Genomic DNA, 25,905 nt, shown 5'->3' with positions numbered 1-25,905 from the left:
AGTAGCTTGAAAGTATTCTCATGCTAAAGTTGAGATTACAATGAAGACACAAGTAGAAGCAAAGCCATCAAAAACTATTAGGCATTGGAAATCTCAATGTCATATGTCGAATTGCTTTAGCTCAATATTCCTAAGCTAAGGCTAAGCTCCAAAGCAAAGTTTTGACGCTTTGGTTAAAAGCTGAAAGAAATCATGTTGCAAAATGCAACTATTTATAGAATGCTCAATTCGATGTGGCATTTGATGGGTACTTTCTCCCCGTAGACATCACTACTCTAGCAAAGTTTGGTTGCCATTTGAAATGGAGTGACGAAGTCATACTATCTAAGCTCCTTCATGATGGCTAAAGTCTCTTTCTTTTTCTCGTGTCATTGATTCCCAATTATCGTGCCGAACTTACCTCAGTGAGCACCCACCCACAACCTACATCAAGGTTCGCTTCTATGGAGGAGCTTCAGATGGTATTCAGATCTATATGATTATATGTGAATGTCCCAAGGATTGATTGTAAAGGAGGGAAAATTGTCCTTCCCATGATTGCAGCTCATCCTTGCTGCTTGTTAGAAACATGGTGTGAGTGAGAGAGAGAGAGAGATAGGCTAGGGAGTGAAGAAATGATACACAAATATAGAAACCATGGAAGGCTTCCATTCATTCATCATCATCACTAAATGAGACAAGTGAAGTACAAGCCTTACAAGCTACACACTCACACACTAGCACCAAGTGCATATGGGATAAGTCCCATAATGACACGTGGCACACTCACACATGAACTAGTACTAGATCTCCTAGTACAATGCATCACACATCACATGTGACACACTCTTCGGCTATGATATATCCAACACCCTTCAGAGTAAAGAGTGTGAAACCCAACACACAAGGAGTAGACCAATCCCCCCTCCACCACAATTTTGCAAAGAGCAAGTCCAACTATCCAACACCTCCCGTGTGATAGTGACTTCTCAGTCAGCTTACCGGTCAGCAAGGGTAGATCATCACTCGTCAACCCCCCTTACTATGAACTAGGTGGTCAATACCATCATACCAAAGTAAAAGACAATACATTCATTTTTTTGGGACAACCCACGGCAAAGTTCCTCTTATTGACTCCAAATACATTCACTTTAGATGGACAACTCATGGCTGAGAACCTTTATTGACTCAACACAAAAACAGATCGTATATAGGGCCTAGAAAGCCCAATCCGTATCATAGGGGTCCTCAAGAGAGAGGCCGTGAACCTCAATTGTGGCTGCATGTATCCCGTCAGGGGGCTCTTCAGGTTCAGCATGTTCTTTCTTCAGCAAGAAGATTGGCATGGTGCTTCTCTTTTTCATGTTCCTTCTTGAAGCAATGAGCCTCAATATGTCATTTCCTCTTGCAAAACTTGCAAATAATATTCTTGTTGGTCTTCCATTTGCGTAGAAGCAAATGCTTGATCACCAGGAGAGGCAAGAGTGGCTTCCTTATTACAACGGTCCTTCTCAATGAGTAGAGCCACCATATCATCAAACGTGATCGTAGCAAGGCATAGAACTTCAAGAGTTTGCTCAAAGCGGGATATCCCGTGCATACTCTTCATAAGGATAGCCATCTTATCTTCATCATCAAGCGCGCTTTTCAAACTCGAAAGTTGTTGAACAAGAGCTTGAAACCTTGCTAGATGATCACTCAACTCATCACTCTCTTCCATTTTCGAATCATAGAACTTGAGCTTCAAAAAGACTTGGAGTTGGTGATTTTACCGAAGAACGTCTCAAGGCGATCCCAAATCTCCTTAGTTGTTGACTTGACGTCCACATGATGGATGAGAGAGTCGGCCAAGCAAAGATCAGTGAGGACAATGGCTTTTGCATTCTGCTGCTTCCAAAGCTTGTGTTGTTGCTGATCAAGTAACTCAACTTTGTCGTCCTCAACATCATCCCAAACTCCTTCACTCATAAGGAGGAGCTGCATCTTGGTGTGCCATGTGGGAAAACCTTCTCCCTTGAATGTCTCCACGAGCAAGGAACTAGAAGACAACGAAGTCATGATGGCAACGACCATGATGAAGGTGGGCAGCAGGCTGAGATGAAGAACCAGCAAAGGAATGGGCTGGTCTCGAGCTTCAAAACACAATAGCAATCTCCTCGTGTGCAAAAGAGCAGATATAAATGCCTAGTGGTCAAGGAGCAACAAATAATGTAGAACTGAGTGCTGCAGCAGGTTCAAACACCTCAAAACAGCTCACCAGGGCACTCTGAAATGCAAAAGTAGGTCTCTGAAGTAAGAGGCAGCTCCCTAGAACAGCTCCGAATGCTGTAGCAGGTATCTGATGCAGAAGACAGCTGATGTAGATGTGTTGAAGGCCTCGAAGCAGCTCGAAAATGCCTCTATTGAAGGCGGTTATGCAGGCAATCGGCAATGACGAGCTCCAAGCCAGACTTGGAAACCACACGTGCAGGTGTGACCTTGCAGAAACTGCCGACCAGCAAGGAATAGGGCCGCCTACTGCTCTAGAGGGACTCGAATGAAGGCATCTAGCTATGAGGAAAGAGGTGGCAATGGAGGCAGCAAGCTATGGAGAAGGGGGCGGCTGTGCAGTAACCCTAGTTGGGTAGGAGCAGCTAAAAGGAGGAAGAAGAATGATGCAAGATTGAGGAGGCTGAGAGAAGGAGACTGCATACACAAATTAGGGTTAGGGCTGGAGATTTGGATTAGGGCAGGGCTGACCTGCTCTGATACCATGTTAGAAACATGGTGCGTGTGTGTGTGTGTGAGAGAGAGAGAGAGAGAGAGGCTAGGGAGTGATGAAATGATACACAAATGTAGAAACCATGGAAGGCTTTCATTCATTCAACATCATCACTAAATGAAAGAAGTGAAGTACAAGCCTTATATAGGCCACACACTCACACACTAGCACCAAGTGCATATGAGATAAGTCTCATAGTGACACGTGGCACTCACACATGAACTAGTACTAGATCTCCTAGTACAACACATCTCACACACTATGGCTATTATATCTCCAACACTGCTATGGCGCTCTTCATATGTTATGAGGTACTTTTTTGTAGGGTCTTGTCACTATTTACTCACTCGTGGGCAATTTTAATTGCTTGCTCAAAAACCTTCTCACCCTCTCATCATTATTTCTCATCCTTAGACAACTGCATGAGATCCTTGCTGTTTCTTCTTTCCTCCTCGTGGGCAGATTCGAATCCAAGGTCTCCTCCTACTTGGTGCCTTCATCTTACCAGGATCATTCCCTTCTCAATACCGTTCTATGGGTTTCGGTCCTAATTTGGCCAATCATACAGGACCCCTACTACTCCCCTTCTTATCTCAAGGGACTTCATTAGTAGCAATTTCCTCTTCTTTAGGTACCAAAACTCCTCACCATTGTCGCCTAGCTCAACACGCATGGCAATACTTAGCACAACACTTTGTTTCAATATGTCCAAGTTTGGTACATTTACTACACCAATCCCTCTAATGCCGAGCTCAACAAGTCTCGTGTAGCTAAGCTGCCAAGCTATCCTTGGCTCATAGCGAGGTATAAGCATCACTTTCCTCGTCGTTTCCCATTTCCTTGGAGGTTGTTTTGGCCTTTAAAAGGGGTCTATCTTTTTCGAGTGCAATAGCCTGGTATAGCACTTCCTCGTAAATCCTTGTGGGGGTTCAATATCTCCATTAATCAGAGGTTCGAGTTTTAATCCATGTAGCAGCCAAGTGTGCATAGTATGTCATTAGATTTAATGTTAAGATCATGAATTAGTACCCTCATTTGTAACTGAATCCTGAGCAGACTCCTTCTTCTTCTTTATGTAGTTCAATCAAGCCCTAACATGTTGTTCAACCAAGCCCTAACATGTTCCATGTAGATCCTTCATGTATCTCCTCCCGAAAGTGTCCTTCATTTGATCCTAGTTGCGGAAATAACTTTCTAGATATTAATAAAACCATTGCTATGCCACCTTATTCAAAGGTGTGCATGGGAAGTAGCTCAAGTATTCTTCCGTAATATTGCATCCATTTATTCCAACATTCTATAAAAACTCTGAAGGTAGCTGAAAGGATCTTCATCTTCCAAACACACAAAGTTTTGGAATTCGACTTTGATCCTCAAGTGCAACATTCTTTCTATGCCATGCATGTCCTAGGTGTTGATTATACTCAGGGGCAAAGCTGCCCTCGCTCTTGAGGGAGGTCGTCCTTACTGCCTGGGCGCTATAGTCAGCCATATGCTAAGAGCTGCTGTTTTATGGGGTCTTGTCACCTTTACTCCCTCATGGGTGAGTTTAATTGCATGTTTGGGTTCTCCTTACCCTATGGACATTATTTCTTGTCGTTAGAAGGTTGTATGAGGTCTCTGCCCTTGCTTCTTTCCTCTTCATGAGTAGGTTCTAATCCAAGGCCTCCTCCTACCTTGGTACGCTTTGAGGAGCCAATCTTCTTGAGCTTTACCTACAACATCAACCTCCTCATGGGTTGGCAAAGGTAAGACATGATCTTCCTTGCCTAAAATTTATACTCGTCCGGTCCCTTAGGCTCCTTTGGAGTCTTCTCCTTGTCGTTCTTAACAAGGCAACTACATCCTCATCAAGCTCAAGTTTTGAGTCAACTCGTCACTAGGGAACTCTCCAAGAACTCAGTCTTCACATTCGGCTAGATCCTCCTCTGCAGGACTTCCCTTTCCTTCTTCAGGGAGGATCTATGCAATGCTTGAGTCCATGGCTCGTTTCGGTTGCATCTCTCGCTCAATGTTAACCATATCCATAGTGGAATCATATTGTTGGAGTTCTAGCTCCATAGCTGCTCGGCCATGTTCCAAGAGTGTAGCACGTCACTAGGGAACTCTCCAAGAACTCAGTCTTCACATTCGGCTAGATCCTCCTCTGCAGGACTTCCCTTTCCTTCTTCAAGGAGGATCTATGCATTGCTTGAGTCCATGGCTCATTTCAGTTGCATCTCTCGCTCAATGTTAACCATATCCATAGTGGAATCATATTGTTGGAGTTCTAGCTCCATAGCTGCTCAGCCATGTTCCAAGAGTGTAGCACGTTAGCAGTGTATCTAAATCTCTCCCTTTCTGCTCATTGGTCATCCATGAGATATTCATCAACGTTTCATGAGCTCAATGATGATCAGTCGCCCGACATACAGTTATCTTCACATAAAGTTAGTATCTCGATTGCTGGCACACTGTCTGCTAGTCTCACCACCATGATCACCAAATATTAACCCCTTTTTCACCACCATCAAGAATCAGTCTAAGAGTCCCTTAATGCTCCAATGATCCATACCTTGTCTCAGCAAGAGCATATGTGCAACGTGGGGCTTTATCCGAAATACTGGATGAGTCCTTGGCATTCATTTCTTGGCAGGTAAGAAATGCTTCCTAGAAAGGCGGTTACCTATTGCAAGCTCTCTAAGCCTTAACATGGCATTTTGACAAGTGACCTATGCCCAAACACTTCAGTAAGACAGGTCCTGTTAATCTCCCAATACGTCATGGATACACAACATCCTATCATCAAATTACATTAACAGGATCCCAATACGTCATAGATACACAACATCCTATCATCAAATTACATCCTAATAGATCAGACAAAAATATAGCCAATCGCTTAAATACAAGAACTGCCATATTACTACAAAATGCAGTGTCAAGTGCCTCATAGTGAGTCGCATTTTTCAAACTCAATGATGCATGTTACATTCCTAAGGCCTACGAGAGAATTCAACAAGAGAACAGATCTACCAATAGGACTCATCCATTCCAAAAAAATCCTGTACATGACTCATTTGGCCTTTTATATTTGCAAAGTCCAAAGTTAAGATCCATTTCACTAGATTCAGGAAGAAGCTTTATGCCGGATTTGAGATATCTACTTAACCTCTAATCCACTTAGCCACACGAGGTGTCCATCATTACATGTACTTATCTTATTCTCGCTGACAACACTCAGCTGTCAGACAATGAAAATTCTCGCTGACACCACTCAGCTGTCAGACAATGAAAATTTCCAAAAAGCAGTAAAAATTCCACACAACCCATGCTATAATTCAAGTATCACAACCTACAAAGGCCTCTACTGTTATCTTGGAAGCTCCCACAAATCCAGAAAAGTGGTAATGACCGAAGATGCAGTCTAAACAAAGCAAGAACAGAACCTATGTCAAACCTCAGAAATCCTCCCTCCAACCAAAGGCATACACATATAGCAGCAAAGAGAGAGACTCTATCAGAATACCATCATAATACAGACTTCCGAGGCAAAATAAACTTTATGAGCCAGGTCATCCCTTCATTTACATAAGTAAAACTTCAACGTTTCCCTGTTTTGATACAAACAATCAATCAGCACAGAAAAAACAAAGCTTACTTGTGTTGGCTGTGTCCAGACAGTCACTCTTCCAGAAGAAGTGCCGATTAACAATGCCCGTGGACAAGAAATAGGAGACCATTCCAGAAATTGTACCAAATCACATGGGGAATCTGGAAAACAAGGCAACAATCACATTCGTGGAAGTTTTTTACTCTCCATAAATGAAGCATGGAAAGGCAGTAAGATTTACGTAGCCATTAGAAGAAACATTGAATGTTATCACTCTTGAACAAACTTCTACTGTCAAGTAATGACAAAGAAGCCACAAGCAAACAAAGACTTTACATCACAATTCAAGAGTCCAAGTGAGCTCAGTCTTTAACTAACAGGCTTCTTCAAGGAAGATACAATGATTGTAAGGAAGAGTGAACGCAACACCATGTTTACTTCCCATGACACCTTCTCTCTTCCTAGCTGGTTCCTCAGGGCAGAAATCACACTTTTGGTGAGGTCCTCAGGCCATACATTGGCCGTACAGCAATCAGTACACTGGCTGTACACCAGGTCGTACAGAAATCTGTACCTTGGGCCGTACACAGGGCTGCACCTCAGCTTTCCTCCTCAATTGATTCGCCTCTGTTGGTACATCCCTTTCAGCGCATTTATTGAGGTCCAATCCATACACTGGCCATACAGAAAGCAGTACATCAGGCCATGCTTCTGCTGTCTTCAGTGTCGACTGATTTCCTGTCATTTGTGATATTTTACTGCTTCTGAGCCAGGCCAGAAGCTCAAGGTTCATTCTTCTGTGTTGGGACATACAATGGGCTGCTAGAAGCCCTAAAATGCTGGCTACAATTTACACTTCATTTCAATTTCCAGCTCCCTTTTGGCTCCTGCAGTGTTCGATTCTAGCCTCAACTTTGAGGCTCCAATTCTTTGCAGAGCTCCTGACCGAGGCAGTTTCAGCAACTTCAGTTCCCTTTCACCCCCTCTGTGTCTACTCTCCCCTCTCTGCCCCTCTCTTTCACCCTCTTGGACCCTACCCAGCCTCTCCTTCCATCTCTTCTCAGCCCCTTCCCCTCCCTTATTAGTCCGTCTCCCTCAGCCCCTAACTCAGCATCTCCTTCCATTGCTACTCCCTTAGATCCCCTGCCTTCCCTTCACCCTCTCAGCCTCTCCCTCTCCCCCTTCAGACCTCCCCTCTCAGCCCTCCCCCTTCAGACCTCCCTCTCAGCTCTCAGCCCTCCCCTCAGTTCCTGCCCTACCCTCTCCACACTATCTTCTCTGAACGACAGACACATTTTCAACGTTTGACTCAGCCCCTCACCACTGATTGACCAATGGCAACCTATTTAGTCAATCCTCGTCCACTTCCACCGGCCGCGAGAACATGTATCTTTTCAAAAGACGAGCTGTTGCAGTTGAAAACGGATGTGGAGTTTGAGAGCTCCACCACACTCTTCGCACGCATTCATGGGTCCCACCCCTCGAGATCACAGACTAGGGACTTAATGCTTGGAGCCTTACATGAGGATATCACCCTGCACCTCACGGACATTTGATTATTGGGACAAGGATTCTTTCAAGTGGCTTTTGACACTCTTGGAGCTACGAGCAATGTGCTCAATGCCAGCCCTTTGGCACTTCATTCCACGAAGATCTTCCTCAAGCCCTCCTCTCTTGGATTCAACCCAGTAGAGGAGGACAAGTAGACGAAATTTCTCTTCATCAAATTCCACATATGTCCCATGTGTATCATCAGCTCCTTGCCATGATCGGAGCTACTTTTGGAGTGGTCACCGAGATCCCCCCACTCCCTGGATTACCCTCTTCAACAACAGAGGCGATTAGATCGGATGGGGTTCCTAGAGTTAGGGTCATTGGCTCTGACCTTAACATTTCTGATGATCATATCATGCTCAGCGCTCAGATGGCTCTCTTTCCAGCAGCAAGTTGGGATCGCGGGTAGGCAAGACCAGTGTCTGATATGAGGGTCTTCAGGCATTTTGCTAGAGATTGGCCCTAAGAGCAAGAAAGGACTTGTCGTCCGACCCCAGCTCTACCATCCTGCACCGGCTGCCCTTGCTGAGTTCAAGTTGGAGTCAGGGCCCCATCGCCACACTCAGATTAGGAGGGGCCTTCTCACATACCAGATCTTGCACCTATTGGCACCTCAAACATTCAAGGTTTGGTCGTGACTTCATAGCCAGTGGCTAGTGTAGGCTTACCCAGAGACACACATCAGGTTCCGGTTACAGCTACTGCTCCTCCAGCACCTGCAGATCAAGAGGGGCCCTCTCTAGCCCCAGACCTTGCCCCTATTGAGGCTTCTCCAGTCTTTGTCGTGACTAGTGATGCTCCCATTTCTTGTCAGATTGTGGCCATGTTTCTCCCAATCCAGTCCTAAATAGAGCCACTGTTGGTGTCCTTGAACATCTTCCTCTTGGTCCTGATCCTTCATCCGACTAGATCCCTTCCTCGGCTACTTCTCCATTCATTGATAGAAGAAAGGAAGTAAGTTGCTATTGATAGAGGGAAGGAAGTAAGTTATTATTTATCTTGCGCACCACAATGCCAGACTTGTTTCAAAGGAACTCGTTTTTAGCCAGGATTTTGGTGATGAGGGGTTTGTGCCCTTTACTTTTTGTTTGGTATTCTTTTTGACAGGGCATCTCCAATGGACTTCTTCCTCTTTCTACTTATGGCAGAAGGTCTCTTTCCCAGGAGAGGGTTTCCGCCACTAGGTTAGGTAAGGTGTTCCACCTTGCTTCCTCCTGCCACTGAGGATTGTCAAGTGAAACATAGAGGGTTTAAGTGGTATGCATCATCACCGCCGCAAGTAGGTGATTCATAATCAGCTCCATAGGGGTGTCTCTCGAGGAGCTATTCACATTCTCTTTATCCACGGACACAAATTGAATGCCAAAGATTGTGCAAAGTCAAGTAAACTGCTTTCTGAACACACCTTTTGGTTGTCTGCTTTGGGCATTAGGGAGGAACTTGAATGTAAGGTTAGTTTTCTCAATCTTTATGCCCCCAACAATAAAGGGGATTCACTCTCTAGAGAGAGCATCCTAGGATGCCTCTCTTTTTCGGTTAGTAGCAAAGATGTGCCGTTTGATGATGCCTTTCACACTCCCTCTCAATCACTTGGTCAAATGGGAGAATGTAGATGCCTATTCATGCACACATTGATAGAATTTATGTTGATGATTGGGCATTGCATAGAGGTGGCTCGGTGTGCATTACTCCGACTGTTTCCACCTCTAATCATTTTCCAGTGGTTTTGACGGTTTCTGAGCCCCACTTGAGAGGACGCTTTATGAATATCAAGATTCTGGAAGCCTTTTATGCAGAGGAGGGTCTCACAGAGGCAGCCTTGCAAATTTTGGTTTCTCATAAGCAGGGGCAGTGCCCTCTCCCTAAATTGTGAAAGTATTAGTGATTTCTATCATTCTATCGCTAGTGCCAAGAGACGGGAGATTCTAAGAAAGGAGGTTGATATTCCTAAGCAGTTGCCAGCTTTATAAAGAGAGGAGTAGAAACGGCCTACTAACGCTTGGATTCAAGAGCCCGTTGCTATAGCAAGGGCTCGTAAGTAGACACTATTAGATCATAGAGCAGAGGGCGCCCGGACCTGGCTGCTCCTGCTATCCGCCATCGCCATCACCACTCTACCTCCCCTCCGCCTCCTCGTCGCCTCACCCCTGCCTCCGCCTCGCCTCCCCTCCGCCTAGGCCACTGCTCGGCCCCGTTGCCTCTCCACCCTCCTCCCGACGCCTTCCCTTCCGCCTGCATCTCCCCTTCCGCCCTCTGCTCCACCTCCCGCTCGCCTCCTCCTTCCCTCCCCCGCCTTCTCTTCACTGCCCTCCCGCCCCTTCACTCCTTCATCCCCACCTCCCCCCCTTTTTGCACCCCCCTCCCGCCTTCTCTCCGCCCCCTCGGGCTTCCTTCCCCCTCCACCTCCCTTTCGCCCTCTCCCTGACCCCCTCCCAATGCTTCTTCATCCACCCCCCTCCGCTTCTCCCTTTCTTCCGCCCTATTTGCCTCCGCTCTCCCGCATTGTCCTTTCCCCTCGCCCACCTCCCCCCTTTCCCTCCTTTCTTCACCAGCAACAGGAGCATTCGTGTTTGTCAGAAGGAAGAGGATCTTGGTAGCGACCTTTGGTCTCGCCAGAGGGGCTCTATGGCAACACCCTCGAATCCCACAGCCGTTAAGGTCCTTTCTCCAGCCAACAAACAGCAGGTATAGCAAGCAGTTCCCTTCAGAACAAGGCAATTGGGACTTTAGAACAAGGCAATTGTGGGCAGAATTGTGGGCCTCACACCCACAAGGCGACAGGTGCGAGAGTGGACCCAGGCAAGCTTGGCACTAGAGGGCGACCACATTCAAGAGGTCACCATTTATGGGAGAGGCGTTTTCCTCATCCAGCTGAGCTCCCCCGATACAGCCTTGACACTAATGAAGCAAAGCCCCATCCTCCTTGGCCCGCATCTTGTGTACCTTTTTCCGTGGTACCATGGCTTTACAGTGGAGGACATGGACACGACACACCATGTTCTCCGCTTCCCGGTTACGCTTCGTGCTTCCCAGGGCTCCCAAAGGAGTACAGAGCCATCCTTCCATCCATTGGTCGAGCATTTGGCACAGTGCTCGAGTATCCGCTCATTTCGTCCGCAGCATTGGTAGCAAATGACGGGGTCCCCAGGATTAGACTGGTGGTTGAGAGCCCAGAGTCGATTCTTCTAGAGACCCTTGAGGGGGGTACACTTCGCCAACGAGTGGAGATTTCGGGGTTACCAGGCCAGTGTCTCCGTTGCAAACTGATGGGTCACCTTGCCAGAGATTGCCCCCGTGGCCATGGCCGAGTGCCTCCCCCCCCACCCCTGCAGAGAAGGCAGAGTCAACAGGCCCGAATCCAACGCCCTCTCAGGCAGGAGCAATAGGAGTCTAAGACCCCATGGGTTACCCCCTCAGAAGGGGACTGGACCCAAGTTAAAAAGAAAAAGAAACCAAGCAAACAGGCCCACAAGCGTCGCAGGCAGAGGGCCAATCGCAGAGAGAGGGACAAGGTTGATCAAGAGGCCTCCAAGGACGAACAGCAGGAGCCACCTCCCCCAGCGGTGGCAACGGCCACCGCCCATCCAGATAATCCTCCTGCTTCAGAGGTTCAACATCCACACTCACCCTTGCAGCAGCAGCGAGTCCCTCGAGCTCCTGATGCGGCGATGGCAGAAGCCGCGGACGCTAGCTTGACAGTGACTTCGGAGGAGCGAACCCAGAGCCCCGACGAGCCTGATCAACAGGGGAGGCTTGCGGTCGTCCTTATCCCTCCTCCTCCTCCTCCTCCTCCTCCTCCCCCTCCCCCTCCAGACTTCTCCCTCGCTTTCTTTCCACCTCCCCCTCCCCCTCCAAAATTCCCCCCTCCCCAATCCCCCTTGCTATGATCACTCTCACCACCCACCCCCCGCGCCCATACCCCCCTTCCCCGGCCGCCCCCCTCTCCACCTCCTCAGCAGGTTCTTCAGCCTCAACACCCCTGCCAAAGGCAAGGAAAAGATGACACCCCGTTCTGCTTCCTCATCGCAGCAGTCAGTCTGTTCAAGGAGGGATCCTAAAGGACGGGGCTCGTCCTCCCGCTCAGCAACTCCCAACCTCCACCAGTCTGGGTGTCCCCGGGAGTTCTGGAGGTTAGGACCCTGAAACTATCTGGAGATCCTGGACTCATATCCTCTAGGACTGAAGGTAACGCTCATGGTCCTTCAACCCCGGAAGGGGGGTTTGATCAGTGCAGTGGGATCTCAAACACACCCCGTTTAGAGATTCCAGTTTGTCTCCACAAGGTTGGAGAAGTGGTCCCTAGAGGTGTTTGATGCCATTATGGGAGATCAGATATCACGCATGATGGACGAGTGGATGGGGCCACAAGGACTGGCACGCCCATGGCACGGAGGTGAACTTTCAGCTGAGCTTCACGCACAAGGAGCCGGTGTGTGGTTTGGCGGTAGGAGTTATCAGATTGCCGCGTAGAGGCAAAGGTGGAGCAGGCATACTTCTGGCCCCTCCAGAAGTGTGCGGAGCTGTTCGAGATGGAAGCCTCCTTCATGATGAAGTGCGAATGGAAGATCGGTATTGAGCCGGTATCCACCCTAGTACGTCGCTGCACAGACACGGACTATTCGCCCTCCAAACCCCCGGCAAAGTCACACAAGGCAGTCTTTCAGGAACATGCACCCACTCACAGGAGAGCCTTGTTCTCGACACACCCGTCCTCATGAGCTAGACCATAGTGAGTTGAAACGTGCACGGGCTCCACGACCGTGTTCGTAGCCAGCCGCAGTACCTGATACTCCGACAGAAGCTGCAGAGGGCAGTGGTAGGGCGGATAGTGGTGGACATACTTTTGATTCGGGAGCACATGTTTTCAGCCTCAAACATCAGTTGACGCCATCACCTTCTCCCAGAGAGAGGTCCAGAGGAGTGATCCCCCGCAGTAGGACGAAGCGAAGGGGTCTGCATTTGAGTCTCACAGTCTTTGGCTCCAGAGGTCTACGATCAGAGCGAGCTCATTCCAGGACGGGCAATTTGGATGGGAGTTCGGACGGGAGAGTCCAGGATTGGGATCCTGAACGTGTATGCCCCAGCGTGCAGACAGCACCGCCCAGCATTTTGGAGGAAGCTGCCAAATCCTGACAGTGTGACTGGTGTTCGCAAAATTCTAGGAAAGAGCAAGTATTATCAACGCTTATAAGATGATTTCACAGAGATAGTGCATCCCATGAACTTGTTAACAATAAAAGGAGTTTCTTTCCAATGGGGTGTGGAGCAACAAGTGTCTTTTTAGCAACTTAAGGAAGCCATGAGTAAGGTCCCAATATTGAAGCCCCCTGATTGGTCCCAAGACTTCTATGTAAATCCAAGTGCATCTTTGCATTTAGTTGGTGCTGTATTGCTACAGAAAGGAGATGCAAGAAGAATGTAACCCATCTATTATGCCAGCTGACAGCTTACAGAGGTTAAAACAAGGTATGAAGAAATGGAGCAGCAAGCTCTCTCTTTGGTGTTTTCAATCAGAAAGTTTCGCTCTTATTTATTGACTCAACCATTCTTCTTCCTTACCTCTCAGTTTGTATTAGCATATCTAGTTCGCAAGCCTAATCTTGGGGGGATATTTGCAAAATGGTTGTCAGAGCTTCAAGAGTTCTCTTTCTCTTTGTACTGAAAATACCACTAGGTCCACTCTGTCCTTGTGTCTTTTCTTCATTGGGTAGGGTCCCAAGATCAGTTTTGTGGTATCTATTTTATTTTTCATGCACTCATCTCTCTACTGAGTCCATGTGAGATGCTCTTTGGTGGAGGTGGAATGTGTCTGGTATTCTAGGTGCCCTATGGTAGCCTGAGCTGGCGTTCCCATGCTGATTTGTGCCACATGTCATTTGCTGATTGTAGGATTTTCAAAATTCATTGATAGACTTGTATCTTAAGGACCAGCAGTTGCATCTCATTCTAACTGACCCTAAATATTCTTAGAATTAAGGTCTATTGGACGTTGTATTCTATTCTAGCAAGCTTGGCTAAATTTTGGAACTTATTGAAAAATGCCCCATTTTCCTAAGAACGTTCGTTCTACAAAAACTTTCCTTGGGTTTCGCTAACCAATATAGTCTCCCAGTTAAAGCCATTCATTTGTTTTGTAAACATCATTTACAAACCAATGAATAAATTGCCTTTTGTTCAGAGAGTAACATGTCTGCATGCTTAGAGATGAATTGAAAGCTCTTTCTTCCACGGGCAGAGAGGAAAAGAGCCTTGCCTCCCTTTTCGCTTGAACCCATAGGATTTTCTTTTTAATATTTTCCTTGGGTCTCCACTCTATGAGAATAGCATCATTTTTTTGTTGATAAAGGGACTTATCTTTTCCCAATTTGAAATAAAATTCAAACAAGTCCCATGATAATTGTAGGAAAAATGTTACAAGTAGGATACCCACGGTCTTGATCACACCTTGTACATTAAGAGCCTTGCTTTTTCCTTGATAGATAAGCTAACCAAGAGCAAGACCTAAAATGTATAAGCGGCAAGTAGGCCTAGGAGATTTGTCTTAATTCCTTGGTTAGGTGTATAAACATCAAGACAGTCAAATGTCTTCTTTTAAATGGGTGAGAGATGGAAAATTCCCAAGCAACCATAGCCATTAGGCATATTCTAAGTTAGTATCAGTCCAATACAATTTGGAAGTAGTTATATTTTCTCTAGATGAAAATAAGAATAGCCATACTCTCTTACATCCAATATCCATCATATTTCTCTTAGATAAAAGGAAGATTGAATACAATTGCAAACTAAATTCCATAAGCTAGTCATACATCCCTTCTCCAAACAAGTAATGCTTGCCCTAGGAAGTCTTCATCAATACTTGGCAAAGGTGGATCAACCCCCCCAGCACCAATCAGTTGTGCTGAGACAGACGATCTAGAGGTCTCGGTCAATCTTAGATAGCTTCTCCAAGATGTCTTCCACAAACCTCTTCTCAGGTGAACTCACTTGGCTTTAATACCATGTGAGAGAAACCACAATGCATTTGAACACAACAATGGAAGCAATCTTAAACTCAAGAATAGTTCCCTTAGAGGAACTCAAGCTCAATATAATAACAAGTACCCACGCTCTCATTTCTATAACACGATAGTTGTGTAACGGGCATCCACACCCTGTGGCATGCTGCCTATAAGCTGCAACACCATTAAATACCGCCAGGCAGCCTCAGAAAACAGCACAGGTCAACAACCCGGAGTTGTCTTTTTGCTTATAAGTCAACGCTTTGACTTTTGATCAACGTTTGGCTTTTTTCCGACTTGGTCAATAGTTGGCGTTGAGCAGACGACCTGGGGTCAGCTAGTCTGCCCTAAAATCCTATGTAAGCAGCCCCCATGGGCCTCATTCTTCATCCACTTCCAAGATTGGTTTGGGATAGCGGTTCTCACAAATTAGTAGCAGGGATCAACAGCAAAATGGGGCAGCATCAGGGAGCACCAGGTCTGCCCCATCCCTGGCACCTACAGGCCCGGTGGGTTCAGCTCCAGCCAGCAATAGCAAGGGTCTGCATCAGAGTAACTCCTTTATTCCTTCAGTTCACAGGTTTCCTCAGCCCGGTTCAATCTAGTACAACAGCAAAGATGGACTGCCCCATAGCAGCCCAGTGAGAGTTATACCCTCTATACAGTATTCTTTGGTCCTTTTTGCAGTGAGGGTTGTTCCCTCTACAGTATCTATTATTTTAGTTGTATTGGGCATATATTTATTGATTGTCTATTTCCCTCTTCAGAGGCCCATTATATGCATCCCTCAGACTCACACTCACTCCACAGTTCCACATGTGTTTTGGGTGCATTATTCTGTTAATTCAGGTAGTAGTGAGCACAAGAAAGAGTGAGTTAAGCTTTCTTCCAGTTACATTGGTATCAGAGCTTCAGATTTTCTTTCTTGAGAGTAGGTAGGTTCAGTTTAGGGACAGCCATTTTTATTGTCCAGACGAGGTCCAGAAAAGACACCATGAGTTCTAGTGACAAGTCCAACACCAGTGGGGAAGAGGGGTCCACTTCCCAAGCCTCACCACCATAGAATCCCATAGACGCCCATGGCCATGATGCAAATGCAGCAACAACTGTCCGAGAGTCTCTTTATCCGCATGGTTCAGCTCCAGGAGATGCAGGATGATCGTGAACAGGCCGCTAGAGAGCGCGAGAGAGCAGCTCCAGAGCCAAAGAAGAATGCAATCGTGGGGCTCTGGAAGCCAAGGAATCCGAGATCGAAGTTCCCAGGAGCCAAGGAATGCAAAGAGCGCGAGGCCCAAGAGCACAAGAGAGCATAAAGAAGAGTGCAATCACAAGGATCGTCTAAGAGAGACAAAGGCTCGTGAAGCCAGGGAGCTTACAGAGTGCACCGCTCGGGAGGAGAGAGAAGTACGAGACCGGCTTCTCATTTCTCTACTCCGCCCACATGTAGATGAAGGAAGGGAGAGAGCCCAGCAGCCCGTCAAAGCTTCTTTTCCTGGGAAGCTCGATTTTCTTCGGTATGATGGTAAGACTGAACCTTTAGCATTGAGTTCATGGCTAAAACAATTCGATAGTTATTTTTCAGTTGTGCCCCCAGAGGACGACGGGACCACTATGATGTAGACAAGGGGACACCTTATTGTGGGTGGACGGAGTTCGTAAAAGATATCAGAACACGGTTCCTGCCACCTCAGTACCTGAAAAGACTACAAAGTCAGTTCTTTGAGATGCGCCAAGAGGACACACAAATGGTGAATCATTACCCCAATAAGTTTACTCGGGTGAAAAAAAAGCTCGCTCCAAATCTCACCTCTAAGCTCCTACCCAAGCGAGTAGCCCTTATCCTAGAAAAAATCCACCTAGTACTTGGCTGCCAAGGGCCTCCCACCTCTAGCCGGTTCCCATGAAGTCTATAAAGTCAAAGCCACCTTCGCCCTAGCTAGGTGACCATCCCCTCCTGTACAGATGAAGTTCTTGATGAGTCACTTCACCCAAGATCTGGAAAGCAAGAGGTTATGTACCACATAGTAGCAAGCAAAACCTAGTTGGCCCTATCATGAGGCCTTCTTAAAATCAAGAAACAAAACCAATAAATCCTCTTGGCGGCAGAACCATGAAAAAGTTGTGGCCTCCCAAAAAGTAAAGAGGTATCTAAAATGTTGTGGTCCTACACAAAGCTTGTCTGGGTGGGCTGAATAATGTCTAGTAAGAAAGGGGCGAGTCTTAGGATGATGGCCTTAGCTAGGATCTCGTAAGCATATCCAGAGCAAGCTAATGGGCCTCCACTGTGAATCTCAAGCATGTACCCGCTGCCCTTAAGAATTAGGTAAATCAACCCCTCTAAAAGTCTATGTGGCATATCCTTAGTCTCCATGATGTCTTGAAAAGCTGTGAGAATGCCTGAGCTCATAAGCTCGTAATGAGACTCAAAAAAGATCGCTATGATCGCTCTCTCGAGCTCATCGGCAATGAAAGCCTCATAAGACCAATACTCATCTCCTTCATATCTTGTACTCCTCTAAACCTCCTCACTTGCTGCCAAGTATCTCTGAGGTCGTGAAGTAGTGCCACGCAAAAGTCTGTGGCCATATGTGCCTCATCCTATGGGCTAGCTGCAATGGTGTCATCTGCCCTCTTCAATCACCTGATGTCCTCCCTCGAGTGCCTGGGTCAAGAAGCCTCTAGTAACCCGATCTCCGCTCTGAGTCCAGAATGGCACCCTGGCATGAAACGTCTACTCCAATCTGGCCTCATGAATCTCTACACTGCAATTTGCATCCTCTCCACCACCCAAGGACTCCGTAGCACCCTCTCCTCCAATCTTTGTAGAGTTACCAAGCTTGCACGTGAGGCACTCCTTGAGTTCTAAGGGGGACAGATGGATGAACCAGATAATAGAACCAGGATAGCTTGAGGAGGGTGGTACCATGGATGGTTGGTGTGCTACCTGGATTGTACCTGTGTTTTAAGATGGCTCAACTTGGTGGAGCTCGACCTGGAGGCGAGCTCCGGAGGAACAGGAGCTGCGGGTTCCACACAGAAGATTGAGGACATCCCCAACTTGTTCTTGAGAGCTTCTCTATCAGAGCGTCTGCATCAACATGTGGGTGTTTGTCCCACGGCATATCAGTGAGAGGGGGTGTTCATAGGCCCAAGATAAGGTCGTCAGACAGCGGGTCTGGTCAGTACTACAGCTGATCAGGCCCACACATGCAGTCTGAAAAGGACAAGTCAGCAGACTGCAGACAGTAGTCAGGTCAGCACAGGAGGTGGTCGGGACAGTAGGCACCTGCCACATGGCATTCCAGTCAATTGACATTTGGAGACTAGTCAGCAGTTACATACTGGATCCGCACAGTCTGCGGGTCTGGTCGCGTGTGCCCAAATTTGGGTGGCCAGATCAGCAGGGCATTTTCCCTATAAAAGGGCCACATTGTTGAAACCCCAGATACCATTATGTGCCCTAGATTTCGGCTGCATCCAGAGCAGCAGGGAGGCCTGTGATCATCACCTTCTGCCTCAGGTTTGGGCTGCATCCAAAGCAGAAGGGAGGCCAGGGTCTCAGAGAACACTCTCTGCAGCAGTAGATCTTCAGCTGGAAGAAGGGCAGGCAAAAGAGTTGGACAAGCAGGATCTTTCCAGCCTGCTAAAGCTACATTGGAGCACACAGGTTGACAAAGAACCAACAATCTACATCTAGAAAGCACAAGGCTACAAAGATGGTGGTGGTTTGAGAACAACAGTTGTAAGAGGGTTTCCCTACTTTGTCTATATTATGTTTTGGCTATTCTACTTCATGAGATTTGTATATGTGAATAACGCCATGAATGCTTGTGTGCACAAGTTTATCAAAGTGAGAATGGTCTAGTCCCTGCGCAATATTCTGTCCCTGCGGGAATGTTGGCTACAACAAGCATTCTACATCTGTTTTTTCTAGGAAACAAGGCAGTGCTCTAGCCCTCAGAAGTGCAGCAGGGCCCACTAGGAAAGGATAGTAACAACAGAAAGCAACAGAGGCACAAGCAGCAGCTAACTTCAGTACTTGTGTAGACCTCATCAGGTGAGCACAACACAGGTGTGCGGGAAAGTAGGAGTCATGGGCATTTTGGGGCTCCTTAGACCTCGTTGATAGGTATTGAAGAGCAGGAACACAGCAGTAGATTGGGAAACCGTGTATGGCCTCAGTACAAGCATTAGTGGGCAGGGGGCAGTACCCACTGTCCACAATGTGCTTTGTGAAGCACCTTTTGTATCTACATTTGGGTCCTATCTTTGGTGACTCTTACTCAGTCATTGGTTGCTATACCTTGCTGTCTATTCCAAATCTGAGTGTGGTTTACATTTACATGCATGTGTGCACATCCTGAGTAGGATCTAGTGATCTCACAAGTGATTCATTTTCCGCTCCTTATTCTAACATAGTAGAAAAGTTCGGAGATGTACATGATTAGATATTTTCCAACAAGCTTGCAATAGGCATGTAGTGACTGTTGGGTGTTGGAAGCAATGGAAGCACAATGGAGAAAAACGAGATGCTCTAATAGATTGCTGCAAAACTGAAGTGTGGAGGCTCAAGGGAGAGCCAACATAACAAAACCCTAGGGCTAACTACCCTAACTGGACTAAGTGTCCTAGCTAACCTAGATGGTACATAAACTAACTGTACCAATAGTCCTGACTGACTATAACTAGGCCTACAAGGCTCATACCAAGGTATAAGTGGCATCTATGGATAGCCCATGAGATAGCCTACAAACCCCCCTCCATGGTATGGGCTGAAGTATCCTGGACATGGCTCAGGATACCTAAATATCTAGTGTCATGGTTGCACATGTTCGTCCCGTAGGATATACCAACCTATGACTGTACAGAGTACAACAGATCAAGTTACAAAAGGTACTAAGTTTAAAGCTTGCCGAAAAGCCTCAAACTTAGGTCGAGATAGAGCCTTTGTAAAAAGATATGCTAAGTTGTCTTCAGTGGGAACATAAGACAACTCAATATCACATGGTGATAATCACTCTCTGACATAGTGATAGTGAACCTCAATGTGCTTTGTGCGAGCATGGAAAACTAGATTCAGTGCGACAGCCAATGCACTCTGACTATCAGTGAAGATGATGGTAGGAGCAGTCTGACATGCACAAAGATTTGCAAGTAACTTCCGAAGCCAAACACACTCCACTGTAGCTGTAAAAGCTGCTCTGTACTCAGCTTCACAGCTAGAAGTAGCAACTGTACTCTGCTTCTCGCTGAACCAAGAAACACATGAAGTACCAAGCATAAAGCAGTTGCAGCAATTGCCACTATGTGACACACGAGTGTCAGAACAACCAGCCCAATCACTATCAGTGAACCCATGCATAACAAGTGAAGTATCAGTCCCATAAAGAAGGCTTAAATGCTGAGTGCCTTTAAGATATCTGAAAACACGCTTCACGGCATGCCAATGGTGCATAGATGGATGGGCTGTGCATATATCTACTCAACTGTGAGACAGCATACCGAGATCAGGTCTCGCATAAACAACCAACTGCCTAATGATAGAGAGTGACATCACATGTACCACTGCCATCCTCAGAAGAGAAGTGAAAACCAGTCTCTAATGGTGTGGATACTGGCTTGCAATCCTCAAACTGAAAACGCTACAAAATCTGTCCAATGTACTTGGATTGTGACATCAATATGCCCCCCTCACTGCTAGCAAATTGAATGCCCAGATAGTAGTGTAGAAGACCAAGATCAAACATAGCAAATGTCTACTGCAAATCAACTTTAAATTCTGCAATTTGCTGAGCATGCGTCCCAATTACAAGCATGTCATCCGCATAAAGAACTAAAATCAGCAAATCTGTCCCACGCTTGCGGATGTAAAGGGTAGCCTCTGTAGGGCTGTTCTGAAAGCCAAGTGTGAGCAAGTGAGAATGAATTCTCGAATACCAAGCCCGAGGTGCCTGCTTCAATCCATAGAGGGCCTTTTTCAAGCGGCATACCTTGCTTTCAGAACCTTCAACCTCAAACCCAGGAGGTTGGGAAACATAGACCTCTTCCTGCAAATGCCCATGAAGGAAAGCTGTCTTAATATCAAGCTGATGTATCTGCCAATGAAAGTGGGCAGCAAAGGCAATAACAATGCGAATGGTAGTGATCCTGGAAGTGGGAGCAAAAGTCTCCTCAAAGTCAATGCCATGCTGCTGAGCATAGCCCTTAGCAACAAGACAGGCTTTGTAACGGTCCACTAAACCATCAGCTTTCCGTTTGATCTTGTAAACCCACTTAGTTCCAATGGCATTCTTGCCATAAGGCAAATCACACAACTCCCAAGTGTCATTTTGATGGATAGAATCCAATTCAGCTTGCATGGCCTTCATCCAACAATCATTCTGAAAGGCATCTTGAGGACATAATGGCGCTTCATGGCATGCTGTAGCAACCAAAGCATAATCAACAAAACTAGCATGCTCTTTCCGGACAGCTGCTCTCATACGGGCTGGCAGAGGAGTGTCTTGTTTGCTGTCTTTTAATGTGTCAAGGAACCAACGGGGTACCTTTTTAGGCTCCTAAATTTCTGCTCTTTCCTAGTCAAGAGCCCGGTGCAAATGATCCTGATCAATGATAGGCATATCAGGCTGAATTTCTGCATGCACATGGGGCTGTAAATGACCAATAGATGGAGGAGGGACAACCTCAGATGGAACATCATCCCGAGCATCGGATGGAAACAAAGGCATTAAGCTATCAAATATGTCTGGGGCATCAACAACAAGCTTTCTTTTACAGTCCAGCAAAGGCTTAGTGGAAGATTCATCAAACACAACATCCCGACTGACAAAACACTTGCCCGTGCGGAGCTGATATAGCTTATAGCCCCTGCTCTCTGAACTATACCCAAGAAAAATGCATTTAATAGCTTTATTATCCAACTTAGTGCGTCTCTGTGAAGGCACATGAGCATAACCTAAGCATCCAAAAGTCCTCAGGTGGGAAATGCAAGGCTTACAACCCGTCCAAGCCTCATAAGGTGTCATAGTCTGCAATGCCTTTGTAGGACATCTATTCAAGATGTAATTTGCACACATGACCGCATCCAACCACAACTTATTAGGAAAATGTTTGCCTTTCAACATGCATCTAGCCATTTCCATCGTTGATCTATCCTTCCACTCAGCCACGGGATTATGTTGAGGAGTATAAGGCTCCGTGCATCGATGATTAATGCCACGGGAAGCCAAAAAAACAGCAAACTCCTTCGACATGTATTCACCCCCCTGTCTGTATTAATGTGAGCAATGTGCAGCCCACTCTCATTCTCATCCAAGGCAATAAAGTGCTTGAAGCATAAAGAAACATCAGACTTGGATTTCAATGCGAAAATCCAAGTGTACCTGGTGAAATCATCAAAAAAAGTAACAAAATAGTAGAACCCCCCAAGAGCTGCAACCTTCATGGGTCCACAAACATCACTATGAACCAAATAAAGCTTACGTGAAGCACCAACTCTCCCATCCTTGGGAAACGCAGCACAATGCATCTTACCAAGTAAGCATGGTTCACAAACATGTTTGGTAGGCATATGCATTTTGGGAAGATACACGACCATATCTTCCTTATATAACTTCACCAGGGCTCCAAAATTGAGATGTCCAAACCCCTCATGCCACAAATGAGTATCTGCTGTGGTAGAATCAATAGCAAAGGCATGTAAATCGGCAAGTGCAGCATCATCATCTGAACATCTGTCATAAGCATCAAGTCTGTAAAGACCGCTAGACAATGTGCCAGTCAAAACCAGGGTAGAGGCATGTGTAACATCATACACTGCACACCTCACACCATCAAAAATAACCTGAAAGCCACATGTAGCAATGGCTGAAATAGAAATGAGGTTCTTCCGAATGCCTGGAACATAAAGCACATGCTCTAGAGTGACAATACCACCAGAGATAGAAGTAAGAGCAACTTGCCCAATGACTTTCATGGTATATGATGCATTATTGGCACATGTGACACTACCCCCCTTAGATGTAAGCTCCAATGAGCTGAATAACTTCCTGCAAGAAGTGATGTGCTTGCTAGCACCACTATCAAAGAAACATCTGAAACTGCCATACAAGCATCATGAACATTAGGATTATACTGACATGTAACCAAGAAAGCCCAATGGTGGTCTTGTGCGAAATTAGCGGACTCATGTCGATGTTCTGCACTAGAAGAACCAGATACTGCAAGACCAGACTCTTCCTTTTTCTTTTCAGATGCTATACGCTTCCTGCATTCAGAAATATCATGCCCACGGTTCCTACAATAGTTACATCTCTTCTACTTTTTGTTATCCCCTGAAGAAGAGGCACCATGTGAATGATCAGCATGGGAATGAGAGGGCTTTCCAGTTGAAACCTTGCCTTTACCTTTGTGTTTATGATGGGTAGCAAATGCTTGATCACTAGCCATAGTAGCATTGCGATTCACATGACTTTGCTTCTCCTGAAGAAGAAGAGCAACAAGTTGGTCAAATGAGAAATGATTGGCATCACCCCCTGCAACCAACCTCAATGTAGTAGCAAAGCCTTGATATGAATCAGGCTACCCATCAAGGGTATTAGAAACCAGCTGAGAGACAAGCATAATCTCATCAATGTTGGCCAACTGCTCTTTCAAATCCTTCACATTAGTGAGATAGGCATCCATGTTACCACCCTCATCAAGCTTTAAATCTTTCAACTGCTTGTGGAGATAGGCAACCCTCGCCTCATTCCGCACCTGATACAAAGATGCAAGCTGATCCCATGCTTGCTTAGCTGTCTTGCAAGACCGAATGTAAGGAATAATAGCCCGTTTCACTGAAAGAGCAATCAAGGCATATGCTTTGGCATCACGACCATCCCACTGAATTTGCTCCTCTGAAGGAGGCAAAGCACAGGTGCAGGAGTCCTGGCTATAGCAGTAGAACCATACCTGCAAAACCATCACCTGAAGAAGCAGAGGCTACAGGTGTAGCACCAGTAACAGTGCGTGTGGGCCTAGGCTCAAAACCTGAAACAATATGCCATAGATTCTTAGCAACCAAAACATGTTCCATCATGTATGACCACATGGGGTAATTGGTGCCATCAGGCTTGTCATTAGCCCCAATCAGCCCAAACAAATCATCTTTGCCACCAGACATGGTGCTGAAATACAAGGCAAATGCACCATCTGGTAAAGCAAATGAGAGAAAGGCAACCTCTCCGAATCAAGTGCCAAAATACTACCCAAGCTTCAAAGCTTATGTCTACAAAAGACTCTGCTGTCCCAAGGTGTACCTGTTGCAAGAAAAATCCCCAAAGGCAACACGAGGCCTTTCCAAAATGCAAATGAAGCAGAAATTGAAAAAAGCCAATGCAACAACGGCTTACCCAATGATGAACAGCAGTGACAGGCTCTGAAAGCGAGCAAATGAGGGCTGGAAATGAGAATTACAGCAAAAGAAGTGCTCCCACGAGGAGGAGAGCACGTAGAAATGGAGAGAAAGAGATCCAATGGAAAGAAGCTCGCAGCCTGAGGCAAAGGGATGCCAAATGAGGAGGGAATGGCTAAAAGAGAAGTCTCCGGATCAATTCAGCAGCTCCATATGGCTCCAAACGCCGGCACGCAGTTCGAGGCAACTCCAAAATACTGGCACGCAACTCGAGGCAGTTCTGAAATGCTGGCACGCAGCTCGAGGCAGCTCCAAAATACTGACACGTAGCTCGAGGTAGCTCCGAAATGCTGGCGCGAACATTTTGTCGCGAGAAGACCGCACTTTGAAGCAACTCTCGCGAGGGAACTATTTTTCAGTGCATTTTTCAGCCTGCTGCAGCAAAAAACGACCACATGCAAGCATTTACAGCATTTGTACGAAATTTCAAACCTGTCCCCGGCCGGAAGGGGGGGGGGGAGGTGCATGCGTCAAAAATTGTACGGAAATCCATACATGCGTCAAAAATTGTATGGAAATCTGTACATCTGTGAGAAAATTCCGTACTTCTATCCGGTTTGTCAGAATTTCAGTACATTCACTACACTACGGGCTGCCTCGGGGAGGTTTTTCACGACAGAAGTGCTTGGAAAGGTCTCAAACGCTCATGGGAGTGTGAAAACCAGCAAGACCAGCAAGAATGAGAGCTCCAAAGGCTGCCAAACTGCTTGGGAAAGCTGTCAATGGCTGAGGGAATGGATTCCCAACCTGCTCTGATACCACTGTTGGGTGTTGGAAGCAATGGAAAGTTGAAACACAATGGAGAAAAACAAGATGCTGTAATAGATTGCTGCAAAACTGAAGTGTGGAGGCTCAAGGGAGAGCCAACATAACAAAACCCTAAGGCTAACTGCCCTAACCAGACTAAGTGTCCTAACTGACCTAGATGGTACATAAACTAACTGTACCAATAGTCCTAACTGACTATAACTAGGCCTACAAGGCTCATACCAAGGTAGAAGTGGCATCTATGGATAGCCCATGAGATAGCCTACAGTGACTAATGATTTCGGCTTAACCATTTCTATTCTGATTAGAAATCCTTTTACCACATTTATAGAAAAAGATTTCCATACATCGAAGATTAGAAATCCTTTTACCACATTTATAGAAAAAATATTCCATACATCGAAATGCAAACAAATGACTCTCTCGAAACAATGCAAAGTCCGTACCAGCGATCACATTGAACACAGCATGTTCAGTAGGGCGTTCTGGATTGACGATATGGATTGGAATCCAAAAAGCATATTTTGAAGACGAGCTGCATTACACTAAAAAATTAGATATTGCATGCAAATAAAAATCTACCAAAAATTAAGAGTTAACACATCACATTGACATCAACATTCATGTTCATATCATGACGAATGCATTTGAAACCATGGGAAGTGGGGTCCAAACCCCAAAAAGACACACAAGAGTATATCCTAAGATGAGAGGAAACAGTTTCCGACATGGGGTGTAGCAAACTACTTGTAAATAGCAACAAGGGACATGGATTTGGTGAGACTGGCTTCTATAATGC

The 25,905-nt window shown here is 46.2% G+C and overlaps 1 protein-coding gene across 1 annotated transcript in view; it reads right to left on the bottom strand.

Moving 5' to 3' along the window:
- The window catches only part of SFR6 (sensitive to freezing 6), a 196,533-nt gene that overhangs the window by 145,186 nt on the left and 25,442 nt on the right, over window positions 1-25,905 (bottom strand). Inside the window, exons 3-4 of the mRNA XM_087375370.1 lie at window positions 25,553-25,641; window positions 6,381-6,493 (exon numbers count right to left, since the gene is read on the bottom strand). Coding sequence (XP_087231496.1) covers window positions 6,381-6,493; window positions 25,553-25,641 — 202 coding nt within the window. The remainder of the gene's footprint in view (window positions 1-6,380; window positions 6,494-25,552; window positions 25,642-25,905) is intronic.

The sequence above is a fragment of the Dipteris shenzhenensis genome, chromosome 1 (assembly GCF_047967505.1).
Source record: "Dipteris shenzhenensis isolate YYH24624 ecotype China chromosome 1, Dip_SZ_1.0, whole genome shotgun sequence".
NCBI classification, from domain to species: Eukaryota; Viridiplantae; Streptophyta; class Polypodiopsida; order Gleicheniales; family Dipteridaceae; genus Dipteris; species Dipteris shenzhenensis.
The sequence above is the reverse complement of the archived record's forward strand: the minus strand, read 5'-3'. Positions and strand labels throughout refer to the sequence as shown.